This window comes from Neophocaena asiaeorientalis, unplaced genomic scaffold (genome assembly GCF_003031525.2).
Source record: "Neophocaena asiaeorientalis asiaeorientalis breed wild unplaced genomic scaffold, Neophocaena_asiaeorientalis_V1.1 scaffold171, whole genome shotgun sequence".
NCBI lineage: Eukaryota > Metazoa > Chordata > Mammalia > Artiodactyla > Phocoenidae > Neophocaena > Neophocaena asiaeorientalis.
Genome location: NW_020174013.1, coordinates 1,349,537 through 1,369,909, shown reverse-complemented (window position 1 = coordinate 1,369,909; position 20,373 = coordinate 1,349,537). Strand labels below are relative to the sequence as shown.

General features: G+C 35.2%; 1 protein-coding gene across 2 annotated transcripts in view; it reads left to right on the top strand.

Annotated features, from left to right (window-relative positions):
* Nucleotides 1–20,373, top strand: part of HEATR5B (HEAT repeat containing 5B) — an 87,924-nt gene that overhangs the window by 35,026 nt on the left and 32,525 nt on the right. For both annotated transcript variants that reach the window (XM_024753486.1, XM_024753487.1), the window contains 6 exons: nucleotides 3,287–3,476; nucleotides 6,032–6,201; nucleotides 12,134–12,278; nucleotides 15,247–15,486; nucleotides 16,353–16,604; nucleotides 18,696–18,877. In XM_024753486.1, coding sequence (XP_024609254.1) covers nucleotides 3,287–3,476; nucleotides 6,032–6,201; nucleotides 12,134–12,278; nucleotides 15,247–15,486; nucleotides 16,353–16,604; nucleotides 18,696–18,877 — 1,179 coding nt within the window. The remainder of the gene's footprint in view (nucleotides 1–3,286; nucleotides 3,477–6,031; nucleotides 6,202–12,133; nucleotides 12,279–15,246; nucleotides 15,487–16,352; nucleotides 16,605–18,695; nucleotides 18,878–20,373) is intronic.

The following is a 20,373-nucleotide window of genomic DNA, read 5'->3' as shown; positions in this document are numbered from 1 at the left end:
CAGGGCTCAAACCCATGTCCCCTGCATTGGCAGGCGGATTCTTAACCACTGCACCACCAAGGAAGCCCTATTATGAAATTTTAAAATATTATTTTTAGGAAAATTATTTGTAAAAATAGTATTGATTCTGATGGGCTGTTAGGAAAAATGTCTTAGGGTCTTTCTCTGTCATTTTGCTTTATGAGTGTATAAAAGGAATTTGTATCTGAACCTAATCCTAAAGTCTTTCTTATTCTGGGAGTTTAACCCATTCACAACATTCCTTGAAACATGGTTTCTTTTTATTATTTATCATCCTTTGTACATGTTTCCTCTTCTTTGTATTTCCTTACATTTGTTGGATGATCAAATTTCTTTTAATAGCAGTCTTCTCTCTCTTCTCTAATACCCTAACCCAGGTACAGTGTTGGCTGAATCTTCAGGTGTACTCCTTGAATTTCTTTTTTCTCTCTCCTTAAATATTTTATACAAAAATAGGTATAACTACAATAAGAGGCAAGAACTTCACATGTATGAAAATATCCTATACTCTTGATTTGCCATTTCCCAGTGATGCATCTAAAAATATCGTGTATATGAAACCAATAGCATTCAACTCGCCAGCTTCATATTGGGACTCAGAAGCTGGAAGAGACAAGTTTGATTGCCATTACTGCCTGTCATTAGTTTGTTAATAAATGGGTTCCTTCACCATAAGAAAAGAATGCAAAATCCACCAGAGACTTCTTAGTCTACAGGCTTAGTTTGCCTTTGACTTCTTGGTAAAGGTTTCCAGCTGTGTAAAGCACAAAAGACCCAAAAAGACTAAAATCAAAAATGAAGTAATGTTGCTCCTAAAGAGGTGCTATGCTGTCTTTTTTTTTTTTTTTTTAATGCTGTTTCCACAGTAATCTGGAAGAAAAGAACACAACTGTGAAATTATTTTACCTGAGAAGTTGCTGCTTTCTTCTTTTATGTCAACGAGTACGTGCTAGTTTTCTTTCCTTTGTCTTCACCTTTTTCTCAGGTGAAAACCAGTCTTCACCTGAGAAGTCTTGCTTTAATTTCTTAAAACCACACTCCTGTAAGTGACTGCTTCACATGATTCTTTTTCTATGACATGACATCTTACTGTAATGTGGACCACTTATATTTCCTCAGAGCTTCTGTTTCAGCTCACATCTGCACAAGAATAGTATGGTAGCATTCTTCAGTTTTTTCTAAAGTCTCTTCTGTTATAAGAATCCTAACTCAAAAATTATACTTTCCAGTCAAATTATTGTATACATGTATTTAGTTGTAATTACTAGAGATTTAGTCTTCAATAATGTTTTCTTTTTTGTATCCTCAACTCCTGTCTTCAGATCTTTGTTCTTATTTTATTTTTACTTGATAGGAAAACTTCCTTTAGCAATAATAATCTTAGAAAGGGTCGTTGACTGGTGTGCTTTTTGATTCCTTGCATATCTAAAAAAAAAAAGGCTTTATTCTGTCTTCAAATTTGAGTGATATTTGGGTTGGGTATACTGTTCCTGGCACACAGTCCTTTTTTTCATTATTCATAAATGTTTCAGTATTTTTTGTGTTGCATGTAAGAGGCTAATAGTAGCTTAATTTTTTGAGTTAAATTTCCATAGATATTAACATCTCAGTTTTTCATCAGCTATCTATAAAAACTTCCAAATATGTTCTTTAAGAAGTAAAAGATAACATATAAGCCAATAATCAAAACAACTGATGTGCAACTACTCTATTTAAAGTTTCTCTGCAGTGTGGCTTTGAATATTCAGATATAAAACTTTAATGATGAATTCATTTTCTTCTTTTACACAATGGATATATTTCACACGCCCAAAAGACATTGGTTTATGTAATAAATTTCTGAATTAATGATACTTATGGACATCATAGCTATCTTTTTCCCCATCTTTTTATTGCTAAGAAACTTATCTGAAATATGTCTGTATGTTTGTAACCTTATATTTTGGTTTCACAGTGTGTAAGAATTTTTCTCTCTATCCTTGCAGCTTAGAAATTTCATCAAGTTCTATATAAGTTTATCTTTTCTTTTTCTCTTTCTGGTACTTATTTATATATTGAGTCTCTTGTCTTTATCCTCATTATTTTAATTTTTTTGTATTTTCACTGTGGGTTACAGGATAATCTTCCATTTGAACTTCAAGATAATGATTTTGGTATTTAACAATAATTCTTTTTTTTCCAGTTTTCTACTGAACAGTTTAATATAAATACTGGGTGTGTGTTTGTTTTTTTAAAACACTTCTAGAATCTCCTTTGTGCTTTAATTATTTGTCTTAAAAATCCTTATGATAGTTTTATTAAAATACTTTCTTTTGTTTCTTCCATTAATTTTTTTCTCCACTATGTGTATTCTGGTTTTCCTCCCTCAAGCTGTTATATCCCTATTACTTTTGTCAATAGGTGTGGTTTCTACACATAACTGTCCAACTCAGGTTGCTAAATTCCCTAGGATTGGAGTAGATTGACAGGTAATAGAAATTAAGGTATGGATTTTTTTTCTGCCATGGTGGTAAGTTGGGTAACTTCTCTGTTGAGAACCCTCTGTCCTCAGCCCAGTAGTGCAGCTCTCCTTTGGGACTGCCAACAGCAAAAATAAAAGGTTCGTTCTTTAGCAGGTGGATGTGGGCAGCTTAAAGGACTTTGCATTTTCTTAAGCCTGTGCTGATTACAGTACATTGCTCTGGGTTAGTTTTGCAAATACTATTAGCCACTAAGATTATTTGTGCTTAGTAAACAAAAATTTGGGCCTGAAATGGTTTGATGCACTTGAGGAACTGTTTTGTGAATGTCATTGCTCGAGAAATAGATCTGAGTGCAGAACATTGTTTTATTTCAGATTGTTTTATTTCAGACTAGTTTCTTAGTAAAACTCCAACAATGCAAGCAATAAAGATATATTTGATGTCCATACCAACCACTAAATCAAACACTTATTATATCAGTCATTGTTTTTTGGAAGTATGAAATACATGTACATTATAAAAGAAAAATGAGTTCATCAACAAAACTATTTTTCTGACACTCAAAGCCACACTACAGAGAAACTGTAAACATAGCATTTGTACTTCAGTGGCTTTGGTTATTAGCTACTGGTAGCTTATGTGCTACCTTTTATTTCTTAAGGAATATATTTCTAGATTATTGATTAAAAACTACGATGTTGACAAAAAAAAACTACGATGTTGGTGTTTTTGAAAATTTAAGTTAAATATCAATTCAGTATACTCTATTACTTACAATAAAATAAAATCATATTTTATTCCAGACTTGGTCCCTTCATTCACTTGCTCTGATAGTGGATTCCAGTGGCCCAATGTATCGTGGATATGTGGAGCCAACATTATCTCTAGTTCTTACCTTGCTGTTGACCGTTCCACCCTCCCATACAGAAGTTCATCAGTGTTTGGGTAGATGTTTGGGTGCTATAATAACTACTGTTGGCCCTGAACTACAAGGTGAGTAAATTCATCTTAAAGTAAAGGGACTAGATAGATAATTACTGTCTTTCAACTTCCTGAATGTCACCATAACGTTGCCTAAAGAAATCTTGTAACAATAATAATAATTACTATGTATTGAATGCTTGCAATTTACTGAACACCTGGAACTCTGCTTTTTACGTGTGCTATTTTATTTAATCTCTGCAACAAACCTGTGATGTGAAGGTGATTTGAAGTTATGAGCAGAGAAAACATCTAAGTGAAATGTTACCTGGAGCCCCTTGAAGTCAAAGATAAAAGTGGAGTTCCTTTGGCCTGGAGTGCCATACAATTGCCTTCATGGACTTTAGCTTCACTTTTTTTTTTAACTCTATGGATGATAATATTATCTAGTTTTTCTCTGAGGAAGTAAGCTCAGAGAAGATAAGTTACTCAGCTAAGGAGTAGCAGATTTGTGATCCTAAGGCCCATATTCTTACCATGCACTTCCACTGAAATAATTCTACTAATGGTTAAATTAAACACTCAGGTAAGAAAATTACTGTGAATTTATGCAAAATATATAAGCCACTTTCAGAGCATTCCTTTTTTTCCCCTACCATTTATTAAATCTTTCAATGGATCAAGCTTTTTATTTATATTACCTCACTTAATTCTGACAGCAGTCCTGATAAAGGTATATCTCTCTGTTTTACAGATGAAATACTGAGGCTGAGAGAGGTCCAAGGTGTTATGTGTGTGTGTGTGTGTGTGTGTGTGTGTGTGTGTGTGTGTGTGTGTGTGTATAGCCAATGAGTAGTTGGAATCAGAGGTGAAGCTCAGATAAATTTCCTTTGCCTGTATTCTTAATCACTATGCTATATGTTGCCTCCATTCAGACAGATATTAAAAAAAAAAAAGACAGAAGTGAAAAAAGAAAAGATCTTAAGGATGAATGGTAGGAATTGAAAAAATGTGATTTAGACATGTCTCTATCTTGGACTCAGTGTCCTCTGAGAAAAGTTGATAGTTCTTTCTTCCAGTGAATATCACAAGGATGTAGAGAGTATAAATATGTGCCTTTGATTAAGTGTAGGTGTTTACCAAGTACTTTCTGATGAGGCAGTGTGTATTTCAGACTAGAATGTGACTCTTGCGTGAGTCTATGATTTCCTTGTTTGGTCTCTGTTGTATATAAAATTATTTTGTATTGGTAAAAATTTTAAATCACTTATATTTGGCAATTAAGACATTTTAATCTAGACAGTATATAACACTGCAATTTATTTTTCCTACCTTTGTAAAAATTGCCATTAATTTTTTTCTTTAAGAAGTAAAACTTTATTCAGAGATGAGCCATTAATCTTGTTAGGAAAATAGGATTTATCGTTATTATATAATAGATGTGGTATTATTGTTTGAACAGAGAATCAAATACAACAATGATGGGTTTAAAAGAGAATATAGTTTATCAGGGGATAAATGTAAAGCTAGCTAAATCTAAGAGAGATGCATTATCATCATTCATAAGCAGTTGTGTTTTGAAATCATTTGTATGGATTTTGCAGAATTTTTGTTTTCAAAACAGTCTGAATAGTAATCAGAAATATTTATTTATCTTAAAAGTGACTCCTTTTTTTATTTTGATGAAGTATAGTTGACATGCAATATTATATTCATTTCAGGTGTACAACTGACATTTATATGTATTATGAATTGATCACCACATTACATCTAATAACCATCTGTCATTGTGTAACGTTATTATATTATTCACTGTATTCCCTATACTGTACATTACATCCTTTAAAAAGTGACCTCCTGGGGAATTCCCTGGTGGTCCAGAGGTTGTTAGGACTCTTAGCTCTCATTGCTAGGGTCCCGGGTTGGATCCCTGGTCGGGGAACTAAGATCCCGCAAGCTGCGCAGCGTGCCCAAAAAATTAGAATAGAATAGAATAAAGTTTTCCTTTTTTGAGGTTGGCTTTCAAGGAAAGGAATTTCTGGGATGACTTTCTTATAACAGGGGATAGGCAGGATAGGCAAATTAACTATGGCCCATGGGCCGAATCTGCTCAGATGCCTGGTTTTTTGGTCCTTTTTTTTTTTTTTAACAGCCTATGAGGTAAGAATGGTTTTAACATTTTTAAATGGTTATATAGGCACTTACATAATAGAGTAGTGTGGATTTTGCCTCTTGGCTAGCGCAGTAAAAAATATTTACTTTTGGCCCTTTAAAGAAAAGTTTGCTGACTCCTGTTCTGTAGGATTTTATTTGCTTGATAAAATGTAAGCTGTCAAAATGTAAGGGGAAAAAAAGTAAGGGCATTTCTTATAGTGATTATTGGTTTAACAATTGCAGTACCAAACCTAACCACAGAGCAAACATACTAGTTAATGTTAATTCAACAGTTATTCTTTTTTTTTAATTGAAGTACAGTTGATTTACAGTGTTGTATTAATTTTAGGTGTACTTTTTTGTTTGTTTGTTTAGAAAGAGGGGTTATTTAGAAGATAATTATTTTCTAGGGACATTTTTGGTGTTACTAATAAAATCATTGTACTTTATGTTCTCTTTGACTTTGCTTCTAGGGAATGGAGCAACAATATCCACAATCCGTTCTTCTTGTTTGGTGGGTTGTGCAATAACCCAGGACCATTCAGATTCTCTCGTGCAGGCAGCTGCCATATCTTGCCTTCAGCAGCTTCACATGTTTGCACCACGACATGTCAATCTGTCTAGTCTCGTTCCTAGCCTTTGTGTAAGTATGAAGCTATTTCATTCATTGATTTAATTAGGGAGCCCCAAATTTGTTTCCCAAAAGATCAGACTAGGCCAAAACAAAAAACATGTTTCCTGGGCTATCCATTCCAGAGTTTCAGCTTAGTAGTCATTTTATGACTATTTATTTTATTCACTGATTTTCCTTTTTACCCTTTAAGAAATATTTTAATGAACTGTTCATTTCTTGGCTAAGAATGTATCATATTTTCAGTCTTTCCCACTCAGAATTCTTTTTCCTAAAGTTTGCTTGTTAACTTCTGAGGATCTGTTACTATCATCACAGTTGTTAATTGATTCACTGAACAAATATTTATTGAGAGGTTGCTATATGTCAGGAACTGTGCAAAGTACTAGGGATACATTTGTGGATGAGACAAGATGACGCCTCTGTCATAATGGAGTTTATAGTTTAAAGGGAATATGGTCAACAATGATTATTTACAAATAAGTGCTAGAAGAGGCTACAGGAGAGCATATAACAGGGGAGCCTATCATAACCCAGGCATTCAGAAAAGATTTCCCTGAAAAAATGATATGTAAGGTGTGAACTGTAGGTAGGATAAATAGGAGTTAGTTTGGGGAAAAGGGTGACGTTAGAGTAACAGCACTTATTTTTAGGCAGAGGGAAAAATATGTGAAAGGCCCTGAGATGAGAAGGAGGGGATGCATTTTAGGAACCTTTTAGTCAGTGTGGTTAAGGCTAAGAGAGAAGAGGGGTAGATGGGTCATAGGGTCACAAGATGAAGCTGGACAATTAGCCAGGTGACACATCTTGCAGACTTTCTAGATATGTTAAAACTTTGGACTTTATTCTGCAAGTGATTGGGAACCATTAGAAGGAATTCCACAAGGGAGTAACATGATCAGATTTGCACTTTTTACATTTCATTCTTGCTGCATAGTGGCGAATGGACTCTACAGGGTAGGAATAATGGTGGTCTAGGGATGGAGAGGAAAATGACTTTTCCAAGTTAGTAGCAATGGGAATGGGGAAAAATAGATGGATTTGAGTGATATTTAGGAAAAAGGATTGGTAGAATTTGTTGATTAATTAGGGGATAGAGGGAGGATGTGACCCAGGTTTCTGACTTGAGCAAAGTAATATAACTTCCTGAGATTGGCAACACTGGAATAGGAGAAGGTCTGAAAGAGTGGCTATCATTAATTCAGTTTTAGACATTTGAATAGTTACGTGGACCTGGAGCTCAGAAGAGAGAAGTCTGGTTGGAGAGGTTGACTTGGGAGGCATGAGCATTTAAATGGTAAAGACATAGGAGGAGATGAGATCGCCAGGGAGAGAGTGCTGAATGAGGAACCCAGTATATAAAATTTAGTAAAGGAAAAAGAGTCAGCAAAAAACATGAAAGAGCAGTCAGAGAGTTAAAAAGGAAAATAGAGGTTGTGGTGTTCACAGATGCCAGGTGGAGTAGCAGAGTGGTCAGCCATATCAAATACTGTCAAGAGATCAAATAAGATGACAGCTACAGTGTGTCCTTTGACTTTTGTCACATGGTGTCCTTAGCAAGAGCTCATCTGGTAGAGTGGTACAAACAGAAGCCCAAATACACCAGGTTACATATGGAATGTGAACAGGAACTTCTTTCCAGAAGTTTGACTGTAAAGGAGAGGACAGAGGATAGACAATAGGTCAAGTGGGTGATGGCGTCAAAAGAGATGCTTTTACTTCTACGGTAGTGAGAAGAGTGAGCGTGTTTATATGTTGACAAGATGGAGCCAGTAAGGTGGGAGAGTTAAAGGTGTAGGACAGAGAGGGAATAGTTAATCCTCCAAGGTTTCCAGTGGCATAGTTTTCAGGACACAAGTAGGGGGGTACCTCTTCCAGTGCAAAATGAAGAAAGGAGGAGAGGATGAGTGTAGACACGGAGAGGATGAGTGTAGACACAGGTGGGTTTTGGATTTGGTGACTGGAAGTTGAGGGAGTTATTATATAATGACTGGTACTTTCTTAATCAAGTAATAGGGAAGATCAAGTTCTGTGAATGAGGGAGCAAAGAGGAGGATCAGAAGTTTGAGGAGAATGGGATGTGGGAGATTGAAGTAACTGCAGAAATAAAAGATTCTGTGATAGTTCCGAGGGTTCAGTAGAGGTTAGTGACCCTCTTCAGCCCCGTTGTGTGATTTATCATGGTACCAGTGCATCTAGGTGTGAGATTTTTCTCCAATAGCTGTAAACATCTTAGGTGCAGGCATTGAGCAGGTATGCTGATACATTTATAGTTGGACTTTGGCCAAGCAGATTCACTTAAATGACAGCAGGATGGGGGAGGGAAGGATATTAACAAGACAGTGCTGAAATGATGGGTTATGGAATCTCATGTGGGTGAGGGAGGAAGGTACAGACAAGAGGAGCAAGAAGGGCACCATAGAGGTAACCGTGGGAGAATATTGTTGAGGAAAGGGAAGAGAAGGTTATCCAGGAGGAGGTAAAGGAACTGAAAGGCCAAGATCTTAGCCATTAGATCTGGTGTGGTATATTTAGCTTTACTCAACAAGATTTGCTCCTTTTCACCGTAGACCGGAGGGAACTGAATCAGTCCCAGACCGTCAAGGTGTGCTGCAGGGTGGAAACCAGATGCACATGAAATGTTTACAGAGAACATCCACAAAGAAAATAGTCAACTAATAGTATACACTAGATTGCATTCTGCAAGAAGATATGTACCATCCTGCCAAAAGCCATGGCCTAATGCCAAGTTCTGAGGGCACAGATGGCATCTCTTGAGCAAGGTGGACTTGTTACAGGATACAGCTCTAATAGGCAACTGATAAATGTGATGAAGATGCAGACACACACTCCTCAAATGGTCTGCTTCCTCTCTCCATTTTCTTCCTCCTTAAATGTAATTATTCTGTGAAAGTTGACCTTATGAGATGGAGCACATTTAAGGTGATCTGGTCAAGTAATAACATGAATTTCTTTATCTCAGTGGAGGTTATCAGTAAGCCGTAGGGAACACAATGAGTTTCCTATGTGTTAACGCAGATAATGTTTCCAAAATGATTTCCATAACACATCAAGGGTTTTATTACAAGGCATGTTGGAGTACTTTCCTGAACCTCTTCCAAAAAACTGGTGGGAAGGAGATGGCATGGCAGATAAAGATGAGACAGAGGGCCACTCAAGTGGCTAACTTGTTTGCATGTTGCCAAATGCCCTTCGAGCTGTATTCATTACCAAATCTTTGACACTCTCTAAAAATCAGTCCACACGTGGATTCATCCAAATTAGTGAAATCAGTGATGATTTTTATCAATTTCATGTTCGTCTCTACTCAGTCATTGCCACCAGAAATGGCCATATCATGTGATACCACGTGTAATACCTAACACAAATGAAATATGATTTTTTTCAGCAAATGTATTAAGAGGTAAGTTTCACCATAGTAATGATTAAACGATCTAAAAGTATTAAAATGTATCTAATGATAGAACTGTTCAAAATGTGTTTTTGAAAGAACAACCACCACTCTGAATTAGTGTTATTTCCCTCCTGGCAAGTGGGTGCTTTTTATACCATGTGACCAGTCATTCTCCTGTGCACATTTATTCCACACATGGCATTTACGTCATCTGGGAAAATTATAGGAGATGTCAGTGAGAGGAAGACTTGAACTGAATGCCCATGTCGTCAGTGACAGAGCAGGGATATCCAGTTGACCATGATATAAGTATATGGCAGGCACAGAAGGGATAGGATAGCAAGGTAGCATAAAGTTTAAATAACAGAGCTTTTTATAGGAAGGTAGAGGTCTTAATGTAGGAGCAAGCAGCACACAAATTCCTAAGGTTTGTGGAATGTAAGAAAAAAAACCCAGCTTCTTCAGAAAACAATGAGGCATAATCTACAAAAAGTTGAAAGTGTGCATACAGTATAACCCAGCAACTCCACTCTAAAGTAAATACCTGACAGAAATGCATGCACATGTGTGCAAAAAACATGTACAGGAATGTTCATTGCTTGGTTATTCATACTAGCCAAAACCCAGAAACAACCTAAGTGTCCACCAATCAGCAGAGTGGATAAATAGTGATATAATTCTTCAATAAAATATTACACAACAATAAAAATGAATGAACTGTTACATGGAATCACATGGATGAATTTCACAGACATACTGCTAAAAAGAAACCAGACACAGAATAGAACAGACTTCATGGTTCCATTTATATAAAGTTCAAGAGCAAAGCTAAACCAAGCTATACTGATGGATGTCACAGTAGATTGTGATTATATCTAAGCAGCTAGGAAGTCTGCACGAAGCCATATATTTTTATCAAATTTAATATGGTTTATTCCTGACATTTTGTGGATTTTACCAGGAAGTGTCAAGTGTCAATTTGCTTGATTTTGCATCTCTAATATCAGAGATGTTAAAATGGGGTGGGAGAGTACACCTCAGAATCATTGAAATTGAGTTTTTGAAAACACTTTGTAAACCTTAAAATGTTTTATTTCTTTCACTTTGATTCTGCTAGTCAGCATTTGTTGAGTGTATTTTCTTAGCTATAATTCTATTTAGTTGTAATTAAATTTATGTAATTAAATGTATGGTGTTCTGCTTCATATATATTTAATGCTTTGTTCTTACCACAGTTGTGTAAGATAGAGGTAAGGTGGACATTGTCCCCATTGTACAGATAAAAAGGCAGAAACTCCGAGATACTTGTTCTTCCCATCTCATATGATCATGCTTAACTTTTCTAATTATAGGATATTTGCCAGTTCCAAAACGTCTTTATTTTCAGGAAGAGACGTGAAAAAAATATATTCTGTTGAAAAAAATCTGATCTGTCAGGTTTTCTCTTCTCAGTTATATTTTCTTTTTTTAATACTTGGCATAATTTCATGGGCTGTGAGTTTTACACAAAAATAAGTTACAAATGCTATATTAAGAGGATAAAAATATATTATCTAGCATTGTGAAGGAGTTATGTATTCTATATCACTTATTTATTATTTTATTTCCCCCCCATCATTTCTGGATGAGATTCTTTCTAAAATATATTACTTACTTCCTTGCTTAAAAAGCAGCATATGGAACATAATATTTTCTCAATGAGTCAGATTTATAGTAATAGTGATAATAGCTAACATTTATTGAGCAATTACCATGTGTCATCCACTGTTCTAAGTAAAATACTTATTTTAACTTATTTTATTTTCACTATATTCCTGTGAAGAATTACTATCCCCATTTCACATATGGGCAAACAAGGCACAGAGAGGTTAAGTAACTTGTCTAACTTGTCTAATCACACAGGAGTAAGTGCAGAGCCAAGATTCAAATCCAGTCTGGCACCTGGAGCCTGAGCTCTTAATTATTATGAAGTACTGCCTCTTATACTTTACTTCATGTATTAGAGTGTACTATATTGATTCTTTCACGAACTTGTGAGATTTTAAAAAATGCTATACCGAAAGGATCCATTTTGAAGTTCTTTTCAGATATTTATGTTTGCTTGATTTTGGTTTTTTATTTTACTATACACTCCCCCTTTGCTTTCAATTCTTACTCTGTGTTCTGCCCCCTAACTGTTCATTCACTACAGTTAATCTCTGTGCACTTAAAAAATTTCATTGACAGAATTTAGTACGACCGTGTGTAAAATAAGATGTGCAAAAGATCTTTCTGGATTTTAATCTAAGTATATTTTGTGATCTTTAGTGCCCAAGTCTTGGGGCAGTTATTTTATAAGCTACTAAAATATTCTTTATACATTTTATTGGTATTACTATTTATTGAAAAGGCCATTATTTGGCTATATCTTAAACAACTGAGGTGGTTAAATGAAGAGCCTCTTCACAAGTAAGGTGTTCATATATATTCATTAGGCAAGTGAGATTACAGCTTTTTTTAAGAAAAGTCTAAAACTGTTGTGGTTTACAGGTTCACTTATGTAGTTCCCATTTGTTACTTCGACGAGCAGCTGTGGCATGTCTCCGGCAGCTTGCACAAAGAGAAGCAGCTGAAGTATGCGAATATGCCATGAGCCTAGCAAAAAATGCAGGGGACAAAGAGAGCAGTGGTGCTAGTAAGTTATATTATTGGTCAATATTCTTTTTGTTTAAGTATTTTAACATTTCAAATGAGTATTACTTATTAAATAACATTTTTGCATTGAAATATGGTCAATTTTCTTATTATTTTAGGTAAAATAAAACTGTTATCACTTTTAAAATTCCCATGTAGTTTTCTTGGTAACTTTACATTTTTACCTTTTTTAAAATTTCATAGCTGAAAAAAATTTTTTGTAGCATTTAGTATCAGGACACTTCCACCATCCCTTGAGAATGTTTTAGCTGTATAAGGGATGACTAACTCTAAGGATATTGCCTTGTATCATTAGTAGGCTTCTGAAAAGAGAAATTATCTATTTTAGGGTTACCTGAAAGCTTCCAGTCTTTGACAGTAGTTAACCTTCTGTGATGTAACTTTTCCTTGAAGAAGGTAAGACCAAAGTAACCAGTAAAACTGTGAAGTGTCAGTAGATGTTTGGGTAACGAAAGGTGGATCTTCGCTTTCTTCAGTTCTTTTTGCTTTTGGGAGAGTTTTAAGTATAGCTTGAATTTGTAGCTGGTCTTCTGATTCTAGGGATAGGTGGTTTGGGAACTTTTTCAGAGCTTGGCAGAGATTTCCCCTATTGTGAGAGAAAAGTTTTACTCATAAGAGCTTCCTAATGCATAGAAGTTGCTTGAATACTAAGAAGCAACATACCAAAATAACTTCAGTTTTACCATAGTGTAATAAGAGCTCTATTAACAAGCATACTGTACTGTAGAATGTAAAAGAAGTTTATTATAAAAGTCTAACAGTAAACATCACTGCTTTTTGGAGAGAAAACATAGCACCAAAAGTAGTTACAGAATTCTCCTGAATACATGTAAAATTTCAAAACTTCTAGATGTCCATCACCATAATCAAAATTGAAAGAGACAAACTAAGAGAGGGAAAGATAGTTTCAAAATATGCTTATTGTATTAAATGTGTGCATTTATATTTTTAATATTTTTAAAGCTTTTACAAATTAGTGTGCCAGGGGGCCTAAGACCACCCCCCAGGTTTGATGATTTGCTAGGACTCAGCATATAGTCACGCTTATGGCTGTGATTTATTACAGCAAAAGGATACAAGGCAAAATCGGCAAAGGGAGAGGATAAATGGAGTGAAGTCTAGAGCAAACCAGGCACAAGCTTCCAAGAGTCCACTCCCCATGGAGTCACACAGCAAGTTGTGACAACACATGTGAAATGTTGTCTGCTAGCGAATCTTGCTAGACACTCAGTGCCCAAGATTTTTATTGGGGACTGGTCAAATAGGCATGGTATATACCTGCCTGGCATATACCAAAAGTTCAGACTCTCAGAAGGAAAGCAGATGTTCAGCATAAACTATATTGTTGGTACAGATGATTTAGGCACAGTAAGCCACTTTTATCAGGAAATGATGGGAACCTTCCTGAAACCCAGTTCCCGTAATATCAGGCCTTAATAGGGTAGTCTCGGATCTGCTATGATAACTCTTTTATGCATCTGTAAAAATCATGAGAGCACACAAAAGAGGTGTTTTATCAAAGGAGAAATATCAACATATGAAATACCTTTAACCTCTAGTGATTGAATAGTTGCAAGTTAATACAATCATAAGATAGCATTTTTCTTCTATAAAACTGACCGATAATAAAATAATGATTTTAACCAGTGTTGGGGGAGATATGAATAAAAGAGAAATTTCTTATACTGCTGATAGAAATGTAAAGTCATACAGCTTTTCTGGAGGATTTTTTTTGTCAGTATATCCTCAAAGTTTTCGAACTGTGCTTACCCTTTGACCTAGCAATTCCTTTTTTAGGAATTCATCCTCAATGGTTAATCAGTTAATGTACTCCTAATTCAATGGTTTGCTATGTAGTCATGAAAATTCACGTCGTGGAAGTAAAATTCTTGATACGGGAAAATATTCACTGTATACTGCTAAGTGAAAAATAGGCCTCTGTGCCTAATCTGTCCGTAATGTTCCCTCCTTGGAACCTTCCCTTTCCTACTGTCTTTGAATTCCCCTCACTGTGGCTATTTTCTGCAAACCTCCCCTTATTCTGTCTTTGGAGTGACTCAATTTTAAAAAGCCACTTTTCAACCCTCATCCCTCTTTATCACTCTCTTCAAGGTTCAGAGGGCTTTGGACTTCGGGGAGCCTAATAGTATTCATTCTTAAAGGCTGCCAGTTGTTCTACTCCTACTGTTTATAAGAATAAAAAGAGTTTCAGATAAAGCAAGAAATTTAAGTACTATTTCATAACAACTTTTGATTGGGCAGGATTTTCCCAATTTTTTTTTTTTTTTTTGAGATATGCGGGCCTCTCACTGCCGCGGCCTCTCCCGCTGCAGAGCACAGGCTCCGGACGCACAGGCTCAGCGGCCATGGCTCACGGGCCCAGCCGCTCTGCGGCACGCGGGATCCTCCCAGACCGGAGCACGAACCCACATCCCCTGCATCAGCAGGCGGACCCCCAACCACTGCGCCACCAGGGAAGCCCCTTTCCCAATTTTTAAGTAAACTTTTAGGGTATAATCTATTTATAATTTGTGTTCTAGCTTTATAGATTTGTAAAATCTGAACTAGAAGACTAAATAAGTTTCAATTTGTTCACCCAACATATATAGCAATAATTTTTTCAGACTATTAAATCTATTTAAAAATGTCTCTTTCCCACACTTTTTGTTGTTAAAATCAAATATATATTTAATGAGCATTCCCTGGAGATTTGTTTAAAATACCACAGAATAAACAGTCTTAAAAGATCAGGGTTTTTACCTTTATTGTCAGATAAAATTCTAATTCTAAAGATAGGTAAATTGGAGACCATAGTTAAATTGTGTATATAGCTAGCTGGTTTTGTTGTTATTGTGAATTTACATGTAAATCATGTTCTTTAACATAATTGTTACCTGTAGTATACGATAAAATCCTATACAAGTTCATTTGTAAAAATTGTTTTTCAGATGTCAGTCCTTTTGCACCTGGAGTTAGTTCTCGAAGTGATGTCCATTGCCGGCACCAGGGTGTTAATATAACAGAAACTGGACTTGAGGGACTTCTTTTTGGAATGCTAGACCGGGAGACAGATAGAAAATTATGTTCTGATATTCATGATACTTTGGGACATATGCTGTCATCACTGGCTGTAGAAAAACTTTCCCATTGGCTAATGCTTTGTAAAGATGTCCTAGCAGCTTCTAGTGGTATGTATTTAATATATAAAATATATTCTTAAGATAATGAAAATTATTTAATTTTGATATGTATCTATAGATATATACCATGTATAGATATAGATGCATATATAGATATACACCATATATAGATATATTTAGATACATATATTACATTACAGATACATAGAGCTTACATTTTAAAATACTAATAATTTTTAATCTGTAAAATGTTGAAGATTAAATTATATTACAAACTAATGAACTTTGGTTATTTTTGACAAATGACTAAGTTCAAACTAATTTTCATATATAAAAATCCCAGGCTACTCTGTCATTTGACATAAGATGTAAAACTAGTGAAATATAAAAAATATTTTTATGTTATTCTTTCCCTGGTTTTTTAATTTCTATTTTTATTTATTTTTTAAATTAAATATAGTTATTTTAAGGAGAAACTTTATATGGCTATCATAAACAGAACAACCATCATAGCTTTCATAAAAGTAAAGCCATTGTGAGAGTACATACAATGAAGACAAAACAGTATTATTGAATTTCAAGTTGAAAACTGCTGGCTGCTATCTTTTTAAATTTTTTATTCATTGTAAATTTTTATATAATTTTTAAAGATTACTTTCCATTCACAGTTATTACAAAATTATTGGCTCTATTCCCCATGTTGTATAATACGTCCTTGAGTCTGTCTTACACCAAATAGTTTGTACCTCCCACTCCCCCTCCTTGGCTTTTTATTGATTGTTTAAAAGAAAAACCTTGCCAATTCTACTGTTTTCTACTGGTTTTAAATTAGATATCATCAAACAGTACTATTTCTAAAGCATCGTTTTTGCTGTATGTAAGGTTGTTATAATATGCTTTTATTTTTGTTACAGATATGAGTACTGCAACTCCCTTAAGTAGTGGAAAAGATGAAGAATTTGAAAAGAAAGATGAGATGGATGATGATACCATGTTTACCACACTAGGAGAAGAAGATAAATCAAAGCCCTTTGTGGCACCTCGCTGGGCCACTCGAGTATTTGCTGCTGATTGCCTGTGTCGAATCATCAATTTGTGTGAGAATGCAGACCAGGCTCACTTTGATCTTGCTATGGCACGTTCTGCTAAACTGCGAAACCCTACAAGTAAATTAAAAATCAGTACTTCTTTTCCCCAGAATATTTTTATAGGTTTGAAATATTTTACTGCTTTGTAACATGCTTTAGACTATGCCTTTCATTTATTGTACGTTTTCTTGCCTTTTACCTTTGTTTTCTGTCCTCTCTACATACTGTCCAACTTCTGATCCCTATTGGGAAGATAAGTTGAGGAAAGCAGTCCAAAGTTACATATCTATCTATCTTAAGATATAGTTATCTTAATCATTTGCCCTAAGGATAATGATGGTCCTAAGCATAATGATGGCAGTAACTTACGTTTCCTTGGTACCTTATCCTACTTTTAGCAAAAGTTTAAGGTGAATAAATAAAGTGAGTTTGGCAATCCCCAGCCTTGGAGAATGTCAGAATTCATGAATGCCATGGCAGATTTCAAGCTCTCAGATTTCAGAACAGCTATTAGGTATTTTTGAAAAGGTGAAAACCGTTTATTACTGAAACCTTTTACTTTTTGATCATTTGTAAGCTTTTATACCGTATATCCCCTGGATCAGATATTATAGGGAATTTACAAAGAGATCATCAGGCCAGTATCTTCACGTACAAATGAAGAAATCCAGAGAAGCTGAGAGAGGTGGTAGAGTAACAGACTGTCTTATCTTATGCTTTGTTGTCTCTTCGTCATCGTGTCATTTTTTAAAATATCTGAAGACACATCGTATATGTTATCTGTATTGAAGTCTATATGTTAAAAATGCCTTTCAGTTTACTTTGTTGTGTATAAGAAGCAGTAAAACTCACAAATGGACTAAAAAACAGAAAGTAAAACAGTATTAAACTATGTGTAAAATTGGAATCTGAATATAGGGTACCAGCAAAGCACAATATGTTGTGAACAGGGCGTCTTTAATCATGTCATTATTCATCAGATATTTACCGAATCTTGTTCTTTACTTCCCATTGGGGATCCAAAGAAGAAAAAAACATAGTCCTTGCTCTTGAAGAATTTCTAGTCTAGAAGAAAAAGAGACAAAGTTATCACTCAAAAATAATCATATATCCCAATAGTGGAAGGAACATAAAAAACTTTGGGAACATAAAAAAACTGCTACTCATTTCCTGAAATGCCAGGGAAGACCTCACAGAAGGGATCATTTTGAAGCTGGGTTTTAGAGGCAGAGAGAGGGTTTTCCAGGTAGAAAAGGCTGGATGTATTAGTTTTCTATTGTTGCTATAATAAATGACTGCAAACTTAGTGGCTTAAAATAACAAAAGTTTATTAACTTATAGTTCTGTGGGCCAGAAGATCCCAGAATGCAATAAACCTCTATCAGTCCCCTAATTCTCTCCCCATTTTGGAGTTTCTGCCCAGTGCCCCTTTCTTCTCCCCCACGTTAGGAGTTCATCACCTTGGATTTGGGAAAAAGATAGAGGTCTTGATTTGAGAGAGGGTGTAGGTAGAGACTGTGTAGAGAAGATATAGCAGTTTCATTCTGGGAACAATTGCCTTGCTTTTAAGCTTTGATAGGACTGATCTAGGGCAGCCTTTACTCTAAGGCTAAAAGGAGAAAGGCTTCCCTTTTTTACATCTTGTCCTTATAAAAATCTTTTCCAGAGTACGGGTTGGTAAACTACAGCTTACAGTCCAAATCCAGCCTGCAGTCTGTTTTTATAAATAGTTTTATTGGAGCACAGTGTAACCATTTGTGTACATATGGTCTTTGTACATACTACAACAGCAGAGTTGAGTAGTTATGTTAGAAATTATATGGCCAGCAAAGCCAAAAATATTTACTATCTGTTTCTTTACAAAAAAATTTGCCAACCTCCGCTGACAAAAAATTACAAGCTCTTTTGGGGAAAATTATGACAATCAGTTATTTTGCTTCAGATGTCAGTTTACAGTGTCGTCAGTGTTATTGTATAAAGGCTTACCAATATTCTTGAGAGATTATGATATGGAAACTTTCTTGAAAGTGTATCTTTGTTATTTTAAACATGGTGAAATATGTGGATCATAAATGCTTTTTTAAAGAAGTTTATTTCATTCCGTATTTTTATGTGATTACACTTAATTTTGGAAATGTTTCCCTTTTTGCCTTCTATTTTTATTTTTAGATGACCTCTTGGTACTTCATCTCTCTGACCTGATTCGCATGGCATTCATGGCTGCAACCGATCATAGTAACCAGCTGCGGATGGCTGGGCTCCAAGCACTTGAAGACATTATCAAGAAGTTTGCATCTGTGCCTGAGCCAGAATTTCCAGGTCATGTGATTCTGGAGCAGTATCAAGCCAATGTGAGATATTTTATTTGTTTCAAAATTAACACTGATCTTTTGAAAAGTGAAGATTAAAGAAGTGAAGATCCCCTGGAGAAATGTATTTGGACCTGTAACCTGTTTATTCATGTAGAATGCATATCTTTACTCCCATTGCCTGTTACACAATTTGAATCAATTCACAGTTGAAGAAACAATTGTATAAAACTTGTCACTATTTTTAAGTCATGATGTAGTATTAGTGATAAAACTAGAATAGATGTTCCAGCCTGGCTTTCCAGTCTTATGTTTAGATATTTAGCCATGCCATTTAAAAGATAAAAGGAGCATTTAAAGAGTGTTGTGGATTTACTGCTGTTATTTTATATGCCAAGACTTGATAAGCATTTTTTAAAATAAAAAGCAATTGCCTTGGGACTTCAGTGGTGGTCCAGTGGTAAAGAATCTGCCTTCCAATGCAGGGGATGCGGGTTCGATCCCTGGTTGGGGAACTAAGATCCCACATGCTGCAGGGCAAGCAAGCCTACACACCACAGCTACTGAGCTCATGGCCTCAAGTAGAAAGCCCATGTGCCGCAAGCTGTGAGCCCACGTGCTCTGGAGCCTGTGCACCACAGAGAAGCCTGCACGCCACAACGAAAGATCCCGCATGCCGCAACTAAGATCCCATGTGTCTCAACTAAGACCCAACACAGCTAAAAATTAATAAATAAATTTAAAAAAAAAGCAGCAGTTGCCTCTTGTATGCTGAAGGATAAATTAACTTTTAATAATAGTGAAAAATATTACTGAAAGAATTGTATACTTTCAAAAGATTTTTTTATTATATTCTAAACAGAGATATACTTGTTTCCCCTGAAATTTATGCCTATATTTATGTTCTTCAAAAGAGGCACAATAGATGTAATCCTAGTAATGGATTATGTGAAGGTGAAAAAAACTTATGTTAGTAAGAAAAGAACGAACTTTTTTTTTTCACTGTGATTGTACCAAAATCTTGGCTCTAGACACATCATACTTCATCTAAAATCTGTGTTCAAACATACACAAAATTAAAAAGTGTGGATAATGTATAGTCCATTTTTTTCCATCATAAGCATAGGTAAAGAAGTTATACTTTCTAGGCCAAATGGCTGTAGAAAACCTGTATATAATTATTTACTTCCAAATACCCAACCTATCAGAATGAAGGTCTTTTTAAAAAAATCTTTCTATTTAGAAATAATTTCAAACGTACAGAAATAATTGCAAGAATAGTACAAAAAAACCTGTCTTATACCCTTCATCCTTCATTCATATTTGCCAATTGAGAATTTTGCCTCATTTCCTTTAACATTGACTTTTTCTCTTTCTCTCTACACTCAACACATATACACACACACATTCCCTCACTCACTTTTTTTTCATAAACCGTTTTAAAGTAAATTATCTAAATCAGGTATCTTTACCTAGTGTAATGGAAGAAATCTCAAATTAGGAGTTGACTATATTTAATTCCTAATTCAGCTCCTACA